This window comes from Ovis aries, chromosome 1, assembly GCF_016772045.2.
Source record: "Ovis aries strain OAR_USU_Benz2616 breed Rambouillet chromosome 1, ARS-UI_Ramb_v3.0, whole genome shotgun sequence".
In the NCBI taxonomy this organism is placed as follows: Eukaryota; Metazoa; Chordata; class Mammalia; order Artiodactyla; family Bovidae; genus Ovis; species Ovis aries.
The window spans coordinates 204859798-204879110 of NC_056054.1; the positions used below are offsets into that span (position 1 = coordinate 204859798).

At 39.3% G+C, this 19313-nt stretch overlaps 1 protein-coding gene across 5 annotated transcripts in view; it reads left to right on the forward strand.

Moving 5' to 3' along the window:
• Positions 1-1837: 1837 nt before the first annotated feature.
• DCUN1D1 (defective in cullin neddylation 1 domain containing 1) overlaps positions 1838-19313 on the forward strand; it is a 30196-nt gene continuing 12720 nt past the window's right edge. The window contains exons 1-4 of one of the 5 annotated variants that reach the window (XM_042234010.1): positions 1838-1986; positions 14013-14229; positions 15424-15592; positions 17718-17848. In XM_042234010.1, coding sequence (XP_042089944.1) covers positions 14055-14229; positions 15424-15592; positions 17718-17848 — 475 coding nt within the window. In that variant the 5' untranslated portion in view covers positions 1838-1986; positions 14013-14054. Of the gene's footprint in view, positions 1987-2323; positions 2625-2784; positions 3607-14012; positions 14230-15423; positions 15593-17717; positions 17849-19313 lie in introns of those variants that run through there. The other 4 variants (XM_042234011.1, XM_015092530.3, XM_042234005.2 and 1 more) reach the window with 4 other exon arrangements.

Sequence of the window (19313 nt, forward strand, 5' to 3'; positions counted from 1 at the left end):
AAGTTCGGTGAGCAATTAGATTAGTGGGATGAAGTAGGAGTTGTGAATGACTTAAATTTCTGACTTGGCTGATCTGAGAAAAAGGAGGAAAAGCAGATTTGTGGATAAGGTTTTGGATCTGTTAAGATTGACAGGCTGGTGAAGTAATCAAAATTAGTGTGCAGGCCTGCCACTCGGGACCTAGAAGTCAAGATTTAGGACTCCTGAAGATATAGATAATAGTTGACATTGTGGAACTGTGAGTGAGAGCATGACACCACTCATACACAGGAAGAGATTCAGGGATAGTTCTGAGAAGGCTACCATTTAAGACCCAAAGAGAGCTGAGCCAGCAAAGGAGAGTGGCACAGAGGAAGAGGAAACAGTAAAAAGTGGAATCATGGAGCATAATGGAGAGGAAATCTAAGGCAAAAGCGTTCAAATGCAGTAGAGAGGCCAGGTAGAATGAGAAGAGCCATTTGTTGGAGGTGCTCGTTTAGTTGACAAGTCATATCCGACTCTTTTGCGACCCCATGGGCTGTAGCCTTCCAGGTTCCTCTGTCCACAGGATTTTTCTGGCAAGAATATCAGACTGGGTTGCCATTTCCTCCTCCAGGGGATCTTCCCGACCCAGGGACTGAAACTGTGTCTGCTGCATTGGCAGGTGGATTCTTTACTGCTGAACCACCAGGGAAGCCCTTGCTGGAGTTGGCAGTTAGGAAAAAGAGCTTAGGAAAACCCATGAGCTGTTAGCTTAGTGAAGTACAAGTTTGAGGAAAGACAGTGAATCCTCTTCATTAAGACCCTAGATGTTACTTGATATCTCAGGTCAAATGCTAGGTGAATTCCTGGAAGGAGAACATCTAAGGCTGTGGTCCAGCTTCAGGCTTGCTGCATTAGGCAGACCTGGTCTGTCTTTACTGAATATTTTCCCAGGGCTTAGCAAAGAGTCTGGGACATTAATATGTGCACACTGAAGGCTGGTGAAAACAATGGATGTGTGCTTATTGGTAGCCATGGATGGGTCTTGGTAGAGTCCTGGGAGCTCCTGATACATGGCTGCTCCAGGAAGTGTTAGGAGGCCCCACCCCCCAGAACAGCCAAAGAAGTTTTGATAAGAATTTCAAAGCCGTGAAGTCATTGGGTTGATCTGGCAGCCTATGCTAGTATTAGAGGGGAAAAGGATGTTGGTGAGTACAGTGATAACAGGTGAGCGTGATAACACTTCCACTCAGGTTGGTTCTGTCCTGAAATACAGATTTTTTGGCTTCAGTCTTAGATGTGATTTTTTGATGTTTGCTTTATTACCTGTTTTCTTATTTCCTTCCTTTGTGAAAGCGTCTCATCTCTTTAACTGGATAGTCAATTTTTGAAGGTCAGGGACCACTCCAAAGAATCTTTTGTACTCCCTATAGCATTTGATCCCCAGCAGAAAATCCAGGTACCCTCAGACTCATGGGACTTATAACCAAGATCGTTAACAACCCTTGTTTTAAAAGAAAAAAAAGTTATTTTCCAAACTTATCCTAGGAAGGTTGAACTAAGCAGATATTTAGAGCAAGCCATAGGCACTGATATCCGACACCAGAGTGGCATGAATGAGGCCCAGAAACCTCAATCCTCCTCGCCTGGAATCCTAGGGCCATCCCACTGGTCTTCCTGTGGACACAGGTCCGGGAAGAGTCTGGGCCATTCTAAAGGGCATTCCGGCTCCCACATGGCTAGACCATGGTTTCCTCTGGTATGTCCACGTGGGGGACCCGAAGCAGTCCAGATACTGGTCCGGGAGAAGAAAACACTTGGGGGTGGAGGTGGTTTTTTTTTACTCTTTTCTCCACCCCTTACCCCTTCACCCCCCGCCTTTTGGTATTGATGGGAAGGGGTGGTTTGGGTCGGATCTAGCGCGTCAGTCCTAGCCCTTCCAAGTGGTCCTCAGCTGCTCAAGTCTTCGGCCACCGCTCTTCCCCTCCTCGAGTCGGTGGAGACCCGGCCCGGCAGTCCGACTGCGTAAGGAGCGCGTAGGCAGCGTAGGTGGTGTCCCCCGGCCCCCTACACGCCGGGGGCCGCCGGACGCGGCGGGAGGATGTCTGCGCGCGCGGTGCGTGCGTCGCCCCCTGCCCCGCCCGCGCCCCCGCGCCACCCGGGGGGACCCCCGCACCCGGGGGAAGCCCCGCGCGGGGCTCCCGCCGCCCGCCCCAGTCCCTCCGCCTCCCGGAGGCCCGGGGCTGCCTCCTCGGGCCGCGCCGGGGCCGCCCCGCACTGCGCATGAGCGGGAGCCCGGCGAGCCCGTGAGAGGAGCCGCCGCCGCCGCCGCCGTCCATTCGCTGCGGAGCCGGAGGAGGAGGGGAGAGGCCTGGAGGACACCAACATGGTGAGGCACTGCGGCCGCCCGCCCCGCCGGCTGGGGGCCGGCGCAGCCGCGCACCCCCGCCCCAGCGCCCTCCGCCCCGCGGCGACCCCGCCGCCCCGAGCTTCGGCCTGCGGCCTCCGTCCCGCTCCCCGGCGGGGCTCTCCTCCCTGCCTCTCCCTTCCTCCTTCGCCCCTTCCCGCCCGGGCGCCGCCGCTACGCGAGAGCCGAGGAGGCGGAGCGGAGCCGGGCCTAGTCGGGAGCCCCGGGGAGTTTGGGACGCGGGGAGCGGCCCCCGGTGACTCGCTGGGCCCGACGCGGCGGGAGCAGGCGTTGGGGCGGGGGGAGGGGATGGGGCAACGGCCAGGTCCCTGCCCGGCCCCCACGCCGGCTCCATTGTGTCTGGCCGGGGACCGGGGTCAGGGGTTCCGGGTAGGAGGCTCCCCCCGCCCGGAGCCGGGGCTTCCCCCTCCGCCCCGCCGGGGAGAAGGGAAGACTTTCCCGGCGCTCCTCTCCTTCCTCCGCTCCGGTTCCAGCACCCTTCAAGTCTCCAGGCAGTTTTGCTTGGGGCGGGGTAACAGCCCTCTTCTTTCTCCATCACCTCTCGCTATGTCCCGTGCTCTTGGAAAATAGGAGTTTCACTGGCCAGTTGGTGGAGGTTATATTTACCTCTTCTGAGAACATGGGAGACCGCTGAGCTGGGGGGACGTGGGGGGAGGGGGGAAGTACGGAAGTGCAACCTGTTCTCATTTCATAAAATTAGGAGAAACAGACTTGCTACCTTTTGAGCACATATTTTGTTTCCTTGAGGTGGGAGGAGTAATTGCTTTATTATGCCAGTTAAAGACCATTTGTGATTTTTAAAAAACAGTTTGTCAAGTTAGTCCCCTCTGCTTTTTTGTTTGGAAAATGTCCTACAAGCTTCAAGACGTGGTGTTCAAGATATCTGTTTACAGTTTGGTAATAATGTACCTGACTCTTGGACTTTTTGTTTTTCAGAAGCGATGTTTGGCATTGTAGTCTGAGCATGAGTTGAATTCCATGCAGGTTACTGTATGAATAGACAGTAAAAGTGATATTATTGTCCTTTTGCTCGTGGGGAACATAAAGGCCTCTTTGAGGAGGGTGTATGTGCTTCTGCTCCAGTGTCTTTGTTTTTGGTTGGTCTTATTTCTGCTGAATGACACTTAGCTCGTCTCAGCCTCCAACTTAGCAGAATTTTGGTGTCGTGTATGAATATGTGGTTTAGTTTACCATGTACTCAAGACCTAGGTTCTGCGGTAAGTTCCATGAAAGGTGACCATTTGTATTTGTAAGAAAACTTTGTCATAAAGTACTGGTTAACGTTTAGATTGATGTTACAGTGTTCAAAGATGAGCAGGGCGGCTAAACAGTTTCCAATTTCTTAAGTATTTTGACGGTCATAGATGTTACTCCTAAAGTTTCCAGACGCTTGGCTTATAAGAGTAAGCTTGAAGTAATGAAATGTAATTCCCTGGTAAACACCCAGGGAGCCCATCAAAATGCGTTCTGTTCATAATAGCCTCCAATCACCATTATCCTCTGAAATCCAAGGTGTTGATAATGCTCATTACCTGTTCGTGAATTCAGGATTCACCTGATTCAAATGAGAGTTCAACTTGTATTGGGACTTGTAAGCTTTTGTCCTTTTATTGCTATTGAAGTAGCTACTTTTGGAACTTAGCCATAACTCATTTAATTACACTAGTAATGGGAAGATATTACTAATTTAAAACACTTTTTTGTGGCTGAACTCAGATCATGTCACCAGAATTGTCTTGGTATGCTTTTGTTAGTTTGGAAGCTAAATCACCATGGGCCCTAAAAGAATTTAGGCCATAAGAATTTTCTAGTTTTTCATTGTAAGTTTATTATACTTACAGTTATTTCTTGATATAATTTTGGGGCTAATGTTTCTCAGTGTATGTAATGCAGTCCATCTCTAGAGCACATGTTATATTGTCACTCTGGGATTCGGGGTCAGACTTAAATGATGGAATATCTGAATTTTTTTTTATATCTATTTTGTGTAAGAAAAAAATTTGTTCATTTAACCTACCTGACACCCACATAGAGGCCAAAAATAGCTCCAAAACTAGACAATATTTTGTTACTCCTGAAACTCTTTTTAAAAAGTGTTTGACTTCTGGTTTGTTTTCTTATTTGTAAGAGGACAGAATTTGATAAAGGTACATTCAGCTAAAATGTTTGATTTTAATGATTCTTCTTATATGTGTGAGAAGCTGTAGACTGTGTAACCTACTAGATTTTTATAGACTCACAGCATCATGAAATTTTTAGACCTGAAATATATCTTCAGAGATCATCTAATTGACTCCTCTTCCCTTTTACAGAAGAAGAAATTGAGGATCAAAGAGATTTTGAGGTTCAAGTTTGCAAACTTATTAATTGCAGAACTGAAACTAATTTTTCCTGGTTTTACTATTTTCCCCAGTACTTGTGGTACTTATAGTCTTAGCTCACATGAAATATAATGAAATGGTTGAAAATTGATTTGAAGTTAATTTATTCATCTAAACAGAGGAAAACCCAAGTGTTATTAATGAAAATGTTAAATAACAAAACTCAGTTGCGTGGTTAGTGCTGTTAATTGACTATGTTTTTAATTTTTTTTTTTTAATGTGTGGACTTTGAAATTTAAAATTATATTTCAACAAATGTCAGAATTTGTAAGTCTAGGTTAATGTAGGCCTGTTCAAGTTTGTCTTCCTATTTCACATTGTTTTTCATATACATAAGTAGATCAAGGGAGGGCCTTAATTAATTTTAATAATTATTTCTTAAACGCCTACTGTATGCCAGGCACTGTTCTGGGCACTGGGGATGTGGATACACACACATAGATACACAAACATATATATATATATATATATATATATTTTTTTTTTTCCCCCTTGAGATAAAAATCCCTGCCCTGATGAGGGTTGTATTTTAACGAGGGAGAGACAAATAATAAGCATAGTATATATATTTTTTCTTCCTTACTGTGTTAGAAAGTGTAAAGTGCTTTGGGAGAAAAGCAGTGTTGGGTGGGGGGAATTGGGAGTGTTGGGGCACAGTAGAATTGGGGGTGCAAAATGATTTTTGCACCACTGATGAAGTAGATTTTGAGCTGACTGGGAGATGAAGGAGTAAGGCGCCCAGAAATGTGGTCAGTGAGTTTGAGGAACAGTGAGTCCAGTGTGGCTGGAGCATTGTGGTTGGGGGAGAGGGGCATGTTGGGCATTGGAGCAGATGAGGTCTGAGTGGTAAGGAGTGGAGACGGGCATGGGTGGACATTGGAAGGATGTTGTGTTTTTACTCCCAAGAGAAATGGGAAGCCAGTGAAGGATTCTGAATGGTATGATAGACCTTGCTTCTACTGTCTCATAGTGTCCTGTTACAGTTACAGATAATTATGTCCCAAGCAGTTTTTAAAGACAAGAAATGCAGCTTCTGTGTATAGAGTTTTGAATTCTGAGTAAGGTGACTGCCCAGTATTTAATAAATACTAGTTGAACATCAAGTTTACCTAACCATGCTAGTTAATAAAAACAGCAGAGTTCAATCTTTTTTGTAGATTGTTTTTGAGTCTGTAGTAGTTGGCATGTCATTTAATGACTATGCAAAAAAAAAACTGGGCCTTTGGGGAGAAGGAAGGACATTAGTGTTTATTGAGAACATACCCTCTGCTAGTCAAACAACTCACAGCAGTTTTTTATCTCCATTCCAATTTGTGAGATAGATATTGCTACCTCCTTGTATCATGTCTGAAAAAGGACGTTCAGTGTTTCTAAAGAGATGACCAAGGTAAAGAGCTAGTATGTGAGAGAGCAGGGATTAGAATCCTGGTCTCTGGTTACACACTTCATCTACCCCTCCTCTTTTTTTTTTTTAAACCCTGCAAGCAGCCTTTCCGTATGAGTGTGGAATTTTTTATTGATTTCACTCTGGTTTCTTCCTTACATTGAATAGTGACCTAGTTGTTTCCATATCAAATCAGATGATCTGATGTAAACACTTAAGTACTTGAAAAGTTAGAACTCTTTTGGTACATATGGTAAAAAAGTTGAAAGTAAAATTAACTCGTGGTGGTGGGACTTTTTTTTTAAGTTTTAAAAGAGCTGAGCTTGTTTGAGTCAAGTGGCTCTTTGATTATGATTTCATAGGTTGAGTCAAGCATAATGAAAATCTGTGAGAAAGCCCCCTTTTAAACTTGAGTGTGTGTTGCTCAAGTTGTGATAGTATTAGCCATGACATTTGATGATGAGAGATAGTTCCAAATAGGATTCAATTGCTTTGTGGACACAAACAAGCTCTTGAATAACCTGCTGACTATCTAGTTTACCTAGTCACTTTAGATGTATATCCCCACCTAAGAAAAAGCCAGAACAAATGGGAAAATGCCACTGAAGTGTCTTTCTTCATTTTGTTGAATCCATTTTATATAATTAGTACCCAGTAAAATTGTGTGAACTCCAGGAGTTGGTGATGGACAGGGAGGCCTGGCGTGCTGCAATTCATGGGGTCGCAAAGACTCGGACACGACTGAGTGACTGAACTGAACTGAAAAGTGATTAGACTGCTTATTTGCATTGTAAAATTTTAAGAGAGATTTTACTTTTAAACAGTTTTTTGCTAAAGAATTCTATTGCAATCCACTTTTGAATCCCTTAACACTGAATAGTGTTCAGCAACAGAGTTTAAGTTGAAGTACATGGCCTATTCCTTTGTAATATTAAGATATTTGTATTTCAGCAAACATTCAGAGCACTTATTTATTATTCAAGGATTTTAATATTTCTAGGTTTAGGAATTGAGTAGACACCAAATTTTAGAATTAGGAGATTTAGTTTTTCAAGGATCATTTATTCTCTTTGTGAAACAAATATCCATGATGGTTGAATGCTAGTCATTATTATAACTTGTTTAACTGTGAGACTTTAAAAATCTCATTTAATTCTTTGTTGTTTTGTTTTTACCTTACTATTTTTTTTTGTTACTATGAGATTTTATTAGAAAAGATGTTTGTGGAGAGAAAGAGCAAATTTAAATTAGCTGCCTTGCCTGCTTGTTAGATGTTCAGGCTTTATGTTTGAGATATGAGTTGAAATATGACTAACACAAGTACTTTAAGGAGGTTATTTCTGTCCTATTATCAAAGGTAATCAGGAATTTTAGCAAAAATAACTTTTTAATAGTCAGAACAGTCTTCTCTAAACCAGAATCAAAACATTTATTGATTTACAGTGGTAGGCTTCTTTTGAAAAATAATTCTGAGGATGGGAAGGAGAAAAATACATTAAACTTTCACCAAGGGAACATTTTTTTTAAAACCTTTGAGGAAAATCCTTTACTAACATAACAAAACCAGTCTGGATCTTACAAGCATACTTCTGAAATATTTTTTCAGATGAATTGCCATTACAGAAAACATCATTAGGTACAGTGATTACATAGTATAGTACGCTATTCCACTTTTGACTTAGAGCTAGTGCAGCATCTCTCTAAGAAGAGCTCATTTTAACTGTCATTCCAAGTGCAGGAAGTACACAGATGAATGATGAGAGCCACAGGCCTTAAGTAACTGTTCTAAACTGCAGGTTATAATTTATGTGAATACTGAGGCTTTGGGGTTTTGTTTTGCTTAATATTTGAAATTGTACACATTTGATTATATTTTCTGGCTATAATCTGTACATGTTTTGTTTCTTCTCTGAGTTTCGAACTTTCTAATTGGAAAAGGGAACCCTGACTTTCCCTAATTTTCCCCTTTGTATAGTTAAAGCTATAGATTGTGGCCATGTTTTTAAAAATAGGCTATGACAGGACAGTAAACACATTTTTCTTAGAAATAGTCTATCCACCTCTTCTCCCCTATCCCTCTTCCCCAAAAAACCTAAAAGGAAGTTCTACTCCTAAATTAGTCTTTTGGTTAGTAAGGGAATGCTTAATATGCAATTTTGGGGCAGAATGAAAATTTTATACGTTAGAAAGGAAAAAGGCCAGTTGATTAGTTATTTACCTTTCCATAAAAATAGGTGAAGAAATATTGCTCACAATTCCCCTCTCCCCACAGTGCACACAGTAATTGCTCAGTGGTTGCACTTCTGCCCTTTTTGTTTTCTCTCTCACTTGACGACAGTGTAAAATAAATGGAAAAACTGCATGCCTTGAAGCTAGGCACCAGGGTTTCATTTCTGGTTCTGCTACGTTTTGGGTAAGTCTGTCTTTAGATAAAAGGAGCTCTGAAGCTTGATCTCCACATTGGTTAAAAAAAAAAAAAAAGAAAAGAAAAGAATCAGTGATAGGCAGCTTGGACAATTAATTATTTAACAATTGAATATCTAGCACAGAGTTGGCACACAGTAGGAGCTCAAATGTTAGCTTTCACTTTTCTGATTATGGTAGTTGTTATTCTTTATTACTATCTTACTTACACAAAGTTATTTTTTTCTCTGGAGTATATTCTTTGTGGACTTGTAGGGAGTCCTTACTGTGTTCTGGTTACAGTTCTAAGAGTCTAACTTGAATTAGTTCAGATAACCTTCACACCCTGTTTATAAATGAAGAAACTGAAGCACAAAGAGATTAAGTAATGATCCTAAAGTCACACAGCAATTAAGAGGCACAGGTGGGATTAAAATCCTACCAGTCTGATTTGACAGTCTGCATTCTTTGCCTCTCTGTTGCAGGTAGAAGGGAAGAGAATTTTAGTGACTCCTACCTAGATTCTTAGCCTGGCTTTCTGATAGAACTTTGCCCCTAGGTGAAAGTCTTCTCTGGAAATAGAAAGTAGTCTGGTTAGTTGAATTGATTTTTCTTGTACTTTTGATTTCAGACCTGCAATCTGTGAGAAGGCCTTTTTATAGATGAGTGGTTTGGGATGTTGGTAACATTTGGCTATATCTGCTGGATACTATGTATCATATATAGAAAGTATGATTTTCTGGACTTAAACCAGCTCTTTTAAATTTCAGATGAAGTTAAACTGTTAATTACATGGTAAACACATGAGAACCACATCCAGAGCTTTTAATGAAAATTATGGGTGATCATTACAGTGTTTGAATTTTTAAAACATTGTCTTTTGTGAGGTAAGACTCATCAAATCCTGAGATAACTAGAATTGAGTTAGAAAACTAATTCTTTTTAAAATATAAAGGCCTTGGTGTCTGTCTTATTGGAGTTTAGACTGAATTTGAAACTTAAAGTATGCGAGATTGAAATTTAAGGGTGAGATTCTATTCAGAATAATAGAAATAATAAAATCTTAATTTTTTGTTTTAAAAATGCCACCCGTTAAAATTATTTTATTTTGAAATTGTTACCTAGAAAATAAATTTCCATGTTCAGTGTTTTTCTTGATGGAAGTACTTTTGTAACTTTATTATCATTTTTTGTTTTAGAGCTTTTTTGAGTCCCTATTCGTCTATCTCAATAGACTGTTAAGTTCATTCACTTTGCTATATATTTGGCTATGTCCAAAGTATTTGTCTGATTTTTTTTCCCCCCAGATAAACTGTTATTTTAAATGTAAATTCCAAAGTTCTTGAGTAGAAAAAAAATCAAACATCTGCTATATTTAAGTATTAAATAATATATACTGATAGCCATATTTTTGTAATTTTGGAAAGATGAGTAAGTAGATGCTTTTTACTGTTCAGATTACAGTATTTCTAACTTCAGTAATCTTTGATATAATTATTAGCTTTCTATTACACGACACAGTGTTTCTCTCTTTTTCTCCCTCTCTCTGTTCCTTCCTCTCTCTTTCCCCTTTGTTTTGCTAGAATTAGAAATAATTAGGGTCAGTTCAGTTCAGTTGCTTAGTCATGTCCAACTCTTTGCGACCCCATGGACTGCAGCATACCAGGCTTCCCTGTCCATCACCACTCCCGGAGCCTAGTCAAACTCATGTCCATCACGTTGGTAATGCCATCCAATCATCTCATTCTCTGTTGTCTCCTTCTCTTCCTGCCTTCAATCTTTCCCAGCATCAGGGTCTTTTCCAGTGAGTTGGTTCTTTGCATCAGGTGGTCAGAGTATTAGAGTTTCAGCTTCAGCATCAGTCCTTCCAATGAATACTCAGGACTGATTTCCTTTAGGATGGACTGGTTGGATCTCCTTGCAGTCCAAGGGACTGACAAGAGTCTTCTCCAACACCACAGTGCAAAAGCATCAATTCTTTGGTGCTAAGTTTTCCTTATAGTCCAACTCTTACATCCGTACATGACCACTGGAAAAACCATAGCTTTGACTAGACAGACATTAGTTGGTAAAGTAATGTCTCTGCTTTTTATATGCTGCCTAGGTTGGTCATAGATTTTTTCCCAAGGAGCATCTTTTAATTTCATGACTGCAGTCACCCATCTGCAGTGATTTTGGAGCCCAGAAAAATATAGTCTGCCACTGTTTCCGTTGTTTCCCCATTTTTTTGCCATGAAGTGATGGGACCAGATGCCATAATAATTAGGGTGTATTCTGTATTTTATACATGTTACATACTTTGCCAATATTGAATTTCCTGAAAATTTGATAATCTCTAGATAGTTTTCACACTTGAGTCCTAAGGATTGTATTGCTTAATCGTGTTAAATGACCACCCTAGTTTGTTCCTTTTAAGTAAGTCTTAAATAGCATGTACTACATTTGAGTGCTGAATCATTGTAGTTGTCATATGTTTTTGCTCTTAGGAAGATACCCATTGGGTTTATAGTAGAAATAGAGACACTCCATCTGGTTTTTCTTCCACCTCAGTTTTCTGTCCACTTTCTCATCCCTTATAAAATACTTCTTTGCTGTCTGAATACCCTTTTCCTCTTTCTCAAGGTGATAGAAATTTAAACCTTTGATCTGTACTCTCAAAATCAGAACTCCTTGCCTGGTGCCCCCTTGTGGCCTGGGCAAAGGGGATGGGTGTGTTGTAGCTCTCCTAAATAGGCTTGGGGAAAGGGTGGATCTGTGTAGCCCACTCCAGCTTCCTCTAGGTAGCCTTTGGGACTACAGAGTTGAGTACATGCTCCCTAGTAAGAGAGCAGGTGGGAAGATTTATTCTAGGCACAGAGAGCTGACAGAGGAAAGGTCAGAGTGCATTAAGAGTACAAGAAAAGGGAGGGTGCTCATCAGACTTTGCACAATGGAATTGCTCATCACGACTTGGCCTAGCAGAAATTCGTACTGTCGGTTCTCAGTGAGGTATCGGTTCTTAGTGAGGTATCACTCATTAGCCTCTGTGGTGTTGGAAATGGGTAGCTGCAGCCCTTTTTCTTAAAATATATTGCCCCATATACTGGAAATTTAAACCCATTAAAATAATTTCTTTTTGCATATACATGGACATTACTTATACTTTTATTTCAAGTAAGATATGAAATGGAGTTAATTCACTTATATAATTGTTAGTTTTTATGGATAGGACTGTTTTTATCTCTGTCCCCCCAATTTTCTAATATCTTGCTTTCTGACAAAGTCATTAGTACAGTGAACAACTTTTTGACTGGCAGAAGTGACTGAAGCTGTGTTTTTCCTCCCTCTCTTCAAAACTCATTCAAGCCTCAGGAAATAACATGGGATTTAATACTGTATGATACACCCCTGCCGCGCCCCCAATAGTCTTGATTGCTTTGCTGCCTCTTAACTTTTAGGAAAATGGAAATGTTTAATTAAAAAGTTATTTCTAGATCGTGGCCTGTAATTGTTAGCCTTCTAGGTTAATCTCCAGCACTCTGTGCAACATTATACAGTGGTCAGCGATGATCATAGTGACCCTCAGGTACTACCCTGTTCTTCAAAGGATTAAAACATGCTACATCTTGTAGACACTGTATCACTCACATGTATTCTATCTCTTAGAAAGGGTTTATTCATTTTAGAAACAGCTTTCAATAGCAAAAGTTGAAATCAGAGTGGTTTCCTTTCAGTTCAACAGTATATTAAGACAGGTATCTTCCTTGTCATTTGATTTCATTGTGGGTTTGTTGCAATTGAATAACATCTTTAGATACTTTTCAAGTTGGGACTCCTAGACATTTGAGAGATGTGTCAAATAATGGGATATGAGTTATATGGTGTCCAGAAGTGGTAGATTTGTTTATGAAATAACAGGAGGCTAGTAAATTTATAGTTTCTCAATTTTAATGGAGAACGGAGGTTGAGATTTTAATGTGTAATCCTAAGCAATAACACATTTACAGAGAGAGAAGAATATGGCTGACAGATTGGACTCCAGGGTATTAAAGATGGGGTTGGTTTTCATATTTGATTCTTGCATAGCCTTATTTTTACTCTGTGAAAGGTGGAAATATTTATATCTTCATTAGTCTTTCCTGAAAACCTCAAAAGGTTTATAAATATGTACAGCAAGCAGTGTGGTTTATAGAAAGATTAGTAAAACTCAGATTGATGAGATCTTTCTGTTCTTGACCCATTTCTACTAATAACCTGGGTGATTTTCTTTTAACAAATTCCTTAGCATTTGGGGTCTGTCCTCTCATCTGTATAATCAGGGGATTGAGGTTTGTGATCTGTCTGTCTGGGCCAGATCAAAAATGCTTGGGTTCTCAGATGTGTTGCTTAAACCACAGAACACTATCTATTAATGTGTGTCCTACTCACATAGTTTTTTCTCTTCATTGGCAATAATAGCTCAGGAAGAACCCAAGTATTTTGCTGAGAGATGGTATTAGGACTTGCAAGAGGGAAGAGTAATAGCAGGGAGGCTGAAATTACGCAGGAGACAGCTTGCATGAGGAGACGAAGAATGTGGCCCTTGAAACTGGGAGAGAGTGGAGGGCCTAACTGCCCTACTTTATTTTGCTTAGGACTCAGGGCAGATGAGAAATGAGTATGTGTCAACACAAGGCCAGTGAGAGAAGGTTATTACAGTAGAGTCTGGCTAGAGAGAATGTCTGCTAGGCTCAGGCCAAGAGAAAGGTAATTTCTTTCATGGTGAAAGAAGGAGAATTCTATTAAAGATTACCTTGTTTGGGAGGATGCAGGGTACTTGTTCATATTTCACTGCTTCTGGTTTGATTGAAAATACGAGGAAATTCTATTGATAATTATCTTGGTTCCTGACCCCTGTAAGGAGAAATGTAGAGTACCTCATATTCTGTTGCTTGTCACTTTTGGTAAAAATAGCAAGAAAACCGGGGTTGGGAGGTGAATAGGGTGGGTGATGAGGTTGGGGAGAATTGTACCCCATATCCTTTACAATGTGTTTTAGGACTGCAACAAATATCTGTTAATCTCATTGTTCCTCAGGGTCACTTGAATGTTCTGACTGGCTTAAATAATGTCATCTTCCTCACCACTCCTTAAGCATCCTTTGGAGCTTTGTGCTTGGTTAAGGTTTTGAGAGTTAGCTCCTAGAGCCTTTATACATGCTCATAGGACCCACTTTTAGGAGAAATGCAGGGTGGGTGAACTTCTTTTGCCTCTGTCCTAGTTTCTTTTCCAGAATGACAGCGAGTTTGTGTTTTAGATTTTTTTAAAATTTGCTGTATTAATAGATCAAAACATTAAGCTAAATGTTTTATTATTTTATGAGGCACGTGCATTGCTAAAAATAATTTAGTAAAAAAAAATGATTTAGTCAGCAGTATAGAAATACTTAGTCTTTTGTGATGTTACAGAGTTTCAGTTTATTTTTTGGTTTCAATAGAACAAGTTGAAATCATCGCAGAAGGATAAAGTTCGTCAGTTTATGATCTTCACACAATCTAGTGAAAAAACAGCAGTAAGTTGTCTGTCTCAAAATGACTGGAAGTTAGATGTTGCAACAGACAATTTTTTTCAAAATCCTGAACTTTATATACGAGAGAGTGTAAAAGGATCATTGGACAGGAAGAAGTTAGAACAACTATACAGTAGATACAAAGGTGAGTGTTTGTGACTTTAAATATTTTGAACCAGGTTTTCCAGAGTTACATGCTGCTTGTGAGAAATCAGATAGTACAGAGGACATTAATCGGGTAGATGTGTCTAACAGAGCTCTTTAGATCTTAGAATTAATTTAAGAAATCTGAAAAATTATTTCCCTCTTTTCACTAAAATTTCTTCTTAGTGTCTTTATTTCCTTCCCCTTTATTTGCCTCTTTTCCTCCTCTGTTACCCAGTTTGAGAATGGGGACTGGGGAGACTAGGTTTCTTCCCCTCATTTTCGTAAAACTCAGCTGAGCCAATTTTAAGGAAACCTGTCTAATAATTTTAATAACTTTTAAATAATTATAAAGTAATATATACTTGTAAAAAGTTAAACAATACATAATAGATTGAATAAAGAAAAAGTCAATAGTTTCTGTGTCTTTTACTCATTTATCCTGAGAGAACCAATATTTAATAGCCTGGTGTTCAACTTTCTTGTGTCTTTTATGCAGAAATATATATATATATATATATAGAATTATTTCAAAGTTTTTCCAGAGGTGGGGTTATATTGATATTTTAAGCATAGCTCTTGCCCCAAAGTCAAAAGATGTGCACAATTTTGTTTTGACAAAGTGTATGAGTACTTCTTTCTTCTTGTATTTGTATCTAAATTTTTGCTTTCTGAAAAGTAAATTTTGATAGTTGGGGGTTTTCTTTGATTTGAATAGCAGATGTTTGTCTTGTGATTAGAATTGAATCACACAGTTTGGTTTTTCTGATGTTCTCTAAGAAGTGATTTCTATAGTGAAATTAAACTTCAAGGAGAAAAGAATTTCTGTATATAATACTGTTTAGAGTGCCTTTGTAAAATGTGGATATGTTCAGTAAAAATCCTTTTTTCCCTGTATAGGAATGTCAGATTTTCTGGTGGTGTGTAAGTATGGGACTCTTTTCATATGAATAAATGAGACTTTTAAAAACCCAGGTCCTATCTAGTGCCTATCTTGCTGTTAAAGAATGCTGTTTCAGGGATAAAGTGGATTTAAATATTACGGGGGAAAATAACGGTTAAAACAGTATTTCTTCATATTTTGGGTCTGTTGTGATCATTTTAAAATATGGAACAGAAAGCATTCCTTTTCTCAGTTTTAGGAATACCATAGAAAGTATGGCACTAATTTCATATTGTACTGGTGTTTTTAAAGATCCTCAAGATGAAAACAAAATTGGAATAGATGGTATACAGCAGTTCTGTGATGACCTGGCCCTCGATCCAGCCAGCATCAGTGTGTTGATCATCGCGTGGAAGTTCAGAGCAGCAACACAGTGCGAGTTCTCCAAACAGGAGTTCATGGATGGCATGACAGAATTAGGGTGCGTGTATGATCTTCATAGGAAATTAGGTGGGACTGACCTGTGCCCCAGACATTGCTGTAAATAGAAATGGGTTAATAATGCTAGTTCCTTCCCATGTCAAGTTATCTGTGTAGTTAGTACAACCTGTTCTGTTCTGTTTGCTTTATGCTTTTATCGTTTGTTTCTAAGGGAGGTTCACTAGTATTAAAATTACTATGCTTTAATATTTTATGTGGGTAAGTGAAGTGAGCAAGTTTTAAGTTATTTCCTAATGTGAGGTGGTGAACTCTGAATTTGTAAACAAGCTCCTAGAATTTAAAAATCTTGGAAGTTACTAATTTTTGTTCTACACAAACTTTGACAACTGATTAGCTAAATGTCTTGTTATAAATAGATTGAAAAGTCATAGGTAGAGGTTTTACCTGTGGCCTCTAGTTGGCTACATTTAATGAGGCTCTGAAAGTATTCAGTCTGTGATCAGTGACAGGCTGTCCTTACTGTTTTTAGTGAGTGCTTTTGAATAATAAAAGCTGAACATTTGTTAAACATTCATTTCAGGATCTAGCTAAGTAAGTACTTCACAACAGCTTTGTGATTGTAGTAGTGGTTATAGCTGCATTTTAGAGATGAGGAAATTGAAGTAGAGAGAAACTAGAGAGTTAGGTAGTATGAAAGCCAGGATTTGAATTCAGTCATTCTGATTCTTGAGAGCCTGAAGGACATTGTAATCATTCAGGGTCCAGACTGGACACACAAACCATACCAGCGATTTGAACAGGGTAGATTTTAGAAATTGTTATATTGTATAAATGAGGTAAAAGAAAATTCTAAGTATAACAAAGGTGGCAACTGTAAGAAGCTGTCACCACCCCTGGAGCTGAGGGAAGGAAACAAGGAACACACCTGGAAGCTTAAGAGGATCTCCACAAGGCTAAGATTCTGACCCCAGAAGACTGCCTGGCTGCTTCTGGAGCGTGCTGCCTGCTGCTCTGATGGAGAAGAGGCTGGCTCTGAGGGTCACTTGCTGCAGAGCCACGCAGGTTGCCACCACTGGTGAACACTGCTAGGACCTCCCAGTACACTGAAACCCTCCTCTCTGCAGAAAACAGACTGGGCTAAGAAAAATTCCTTCCTCTGCTTCCAGCCTTTCATTGCCCTCTATTGGTAGAACTTAGTGGTGAGCCAGCTGACGAGAAAAAAAAAATGAAGTCTCACAATTTGTAGTCCACTGCAAACAGTCACAAAGTAGGGCAAAGAAGGGTGAGTTTAAAGCTAAGAAACAGTAAATTAATATCTGGTCTCGACACTGTGTTTTATAGCCAAAGCCAGCCTTATCTTGAACTTGCTGGAGTTTTCTATACTAGGACCGGTTTCACTGGAACTCTTTTTTTCCCTCATTTAAAAGTGAGTTCATGTAAAATGTAATGAACTTCCAAAGCAGGATTTTAATTTACAACTAATAATCTGGGAGGTGTTACAAAGACCATGAAAGGGAAACAAAAGCAAAAATGATTTGAAGGAAAAAAAGTATAGTGATTGGTTTGTGGAAATCTATAACAGATAGAAGATTTCTACCTTAAAGAAAGTAGGACTTAGTACTTGAACCCATTTAAGCTCCTTGGAAATTGAATGGTTTCAGATATAGAAAAAAGCTTAATACTGATTTGAGATAACTTCAGTTGGAGATGGTACTTTGAATATAATGAAAAGTTTTCAAGAGGAATGTGTTTCCTCACCTAGCCAAGAGACTGTGCTTTCAATTTGTCTGGAAGCTAGACCTGTGGTTTGTTACCATGTAAGGAATACTACTACAGTTTTAAACTGATGATTGCAAAGCTGATTGCTATACATTCTCATCTGTTCACTACAGTTGACTTCTACCATTTGGGTGTATTGACTGTCCCATGAATACATAATTAAAAGTCATAGCCCATTTCTCTTAAAAATAGTGATTATTGCTAACCTTTAATCACTCTAGAACTTTTCTTCTTCCAGCTAATCCCATACTTGTTTATATAATTTAAAAAGATGATATTTTAATGGATTTTAAAAAAGAGTTCTGTGAAATAAACTGTTAGAGGAATAAATAAGTTTTTGATTTATAAAGAAAAAGCTTATCTTTTATAAACTTAATTTTGTATAGATGTGACAGCATAGAAAAACTAAAGGCCCAGATACCCAAGATGGAGCAAGAATTGAAAGAACCGGGACGATTTAAGGATTTCTACCAGTTTACTTTTAATTTTGCAAAGAATCCAGGACAAAAAGGTTTAGGTAAGAATTTTTAAAAATTATATTTGGTGTTTCAAATGCATTCATCTACATTGACCATGTCACTTTTGTTTTGTAACTGAAAGTTCTGTTTGGAGCATGAAGTTATTATCGGCTACTGAAAAACAATGAGAAACAACTAACTTCTAGTTAATCAGAAAATACCCTATTCAATAATAGGGTTACTCTAGATACTATATATGAACCACTGATTTTTTTTTAAGAACTAAAATACAGGAAATAGTTATTAAAATTTCACTGATATAGGTATGTATGTTCGCTTGTTTATTTTTCAGAAAACACTGTAGGATCTTGGGATCATAAGTTTTTCACTGTATCTGTTGAAATAGCATTTTTTAAAAAATTTCTGAGTCTTAGAATGTGACTCTATTCTTTTTTGTAAATTTATTCTTTTTGATTTGAAGTATTTGGAAACTGTAAGAAAGAATAAGAAGGTGATTTTTATTTATCATCTTGTCCCAAAATAGCCACTGTTAACAGTTTAGATCAGTCAGTTTATTCTGTAGAAATAACCACACATTTGCTCTGGGGATAATGAGTGGAAGTAAAAACTTCAGTGCAGATCATTCAGAGAAAGTAGACAGTAGCACATAATACAAAATAATAAATATGAGTATGAGGGTTTTAGATAAAAGGAGAAATGAGTAAAAGCAGGAATGGTTGGGAAGTGCCTCCTGGGCGAGAGGGAATGTGAACTCCTCAAGGATTTGATGTTTGGCTGGGTAAGTGAAGATGAAAGATGTTCCAGAGAGAGGGTAGTTATAAATGAAGGTCTCAAACTTTAGAAATAAGCTTGGCTTCTTTGTGGAAGAGAGAAAATGATGTGATTTTAGTGCAAATGCTTGTTTGGCGCATAAATTGGTGAGACACAATAAGACTCATTTAATAAAGCTTCTTTTAAAAACAGGACAGAAGGGCTTAAATTGGAATCTGTGGGCAGTGGGGATGCACTGAAGATTATGATGGTGGCACAGTGGGCCTGGCAGTGTGCTAAATACTTTATATACACTGCCTCATTTCATGTTTAACAACTTTATGAGTTACTCATTCTTTCATTCAGTAATTCACCAGCTACCATGTGCCACTCATAGAGTGCTAGACACTTATCCTTACTTGGCAGATGAAGAAACGGAGGCACAGCACGTTAAATGATGGAAGTGAGTTTGTTTGTTGATTTTGAAGATAAGGTAATTGGAGAGGCTAATAGGGGCCTCTCGTATTAATCATTCTTTATATTTTAGATTAGCGAGAAAAAATGAGAAAAGGATTATGGAATTAGACCGAGGAAGTGACTGAAAGCTTTCCACGTAGCGCTAGTGGTGAAGAACCCGCGTGCCAATACAGGAGAGGCGCGAGTTTGATCCCTGGGTTGGGAAGATTCCCTGCAAGAGGGCACTACAACCCACTCCAGTATTCTTGTCTGGGGAGTCCCATGGATAGGGGAGCC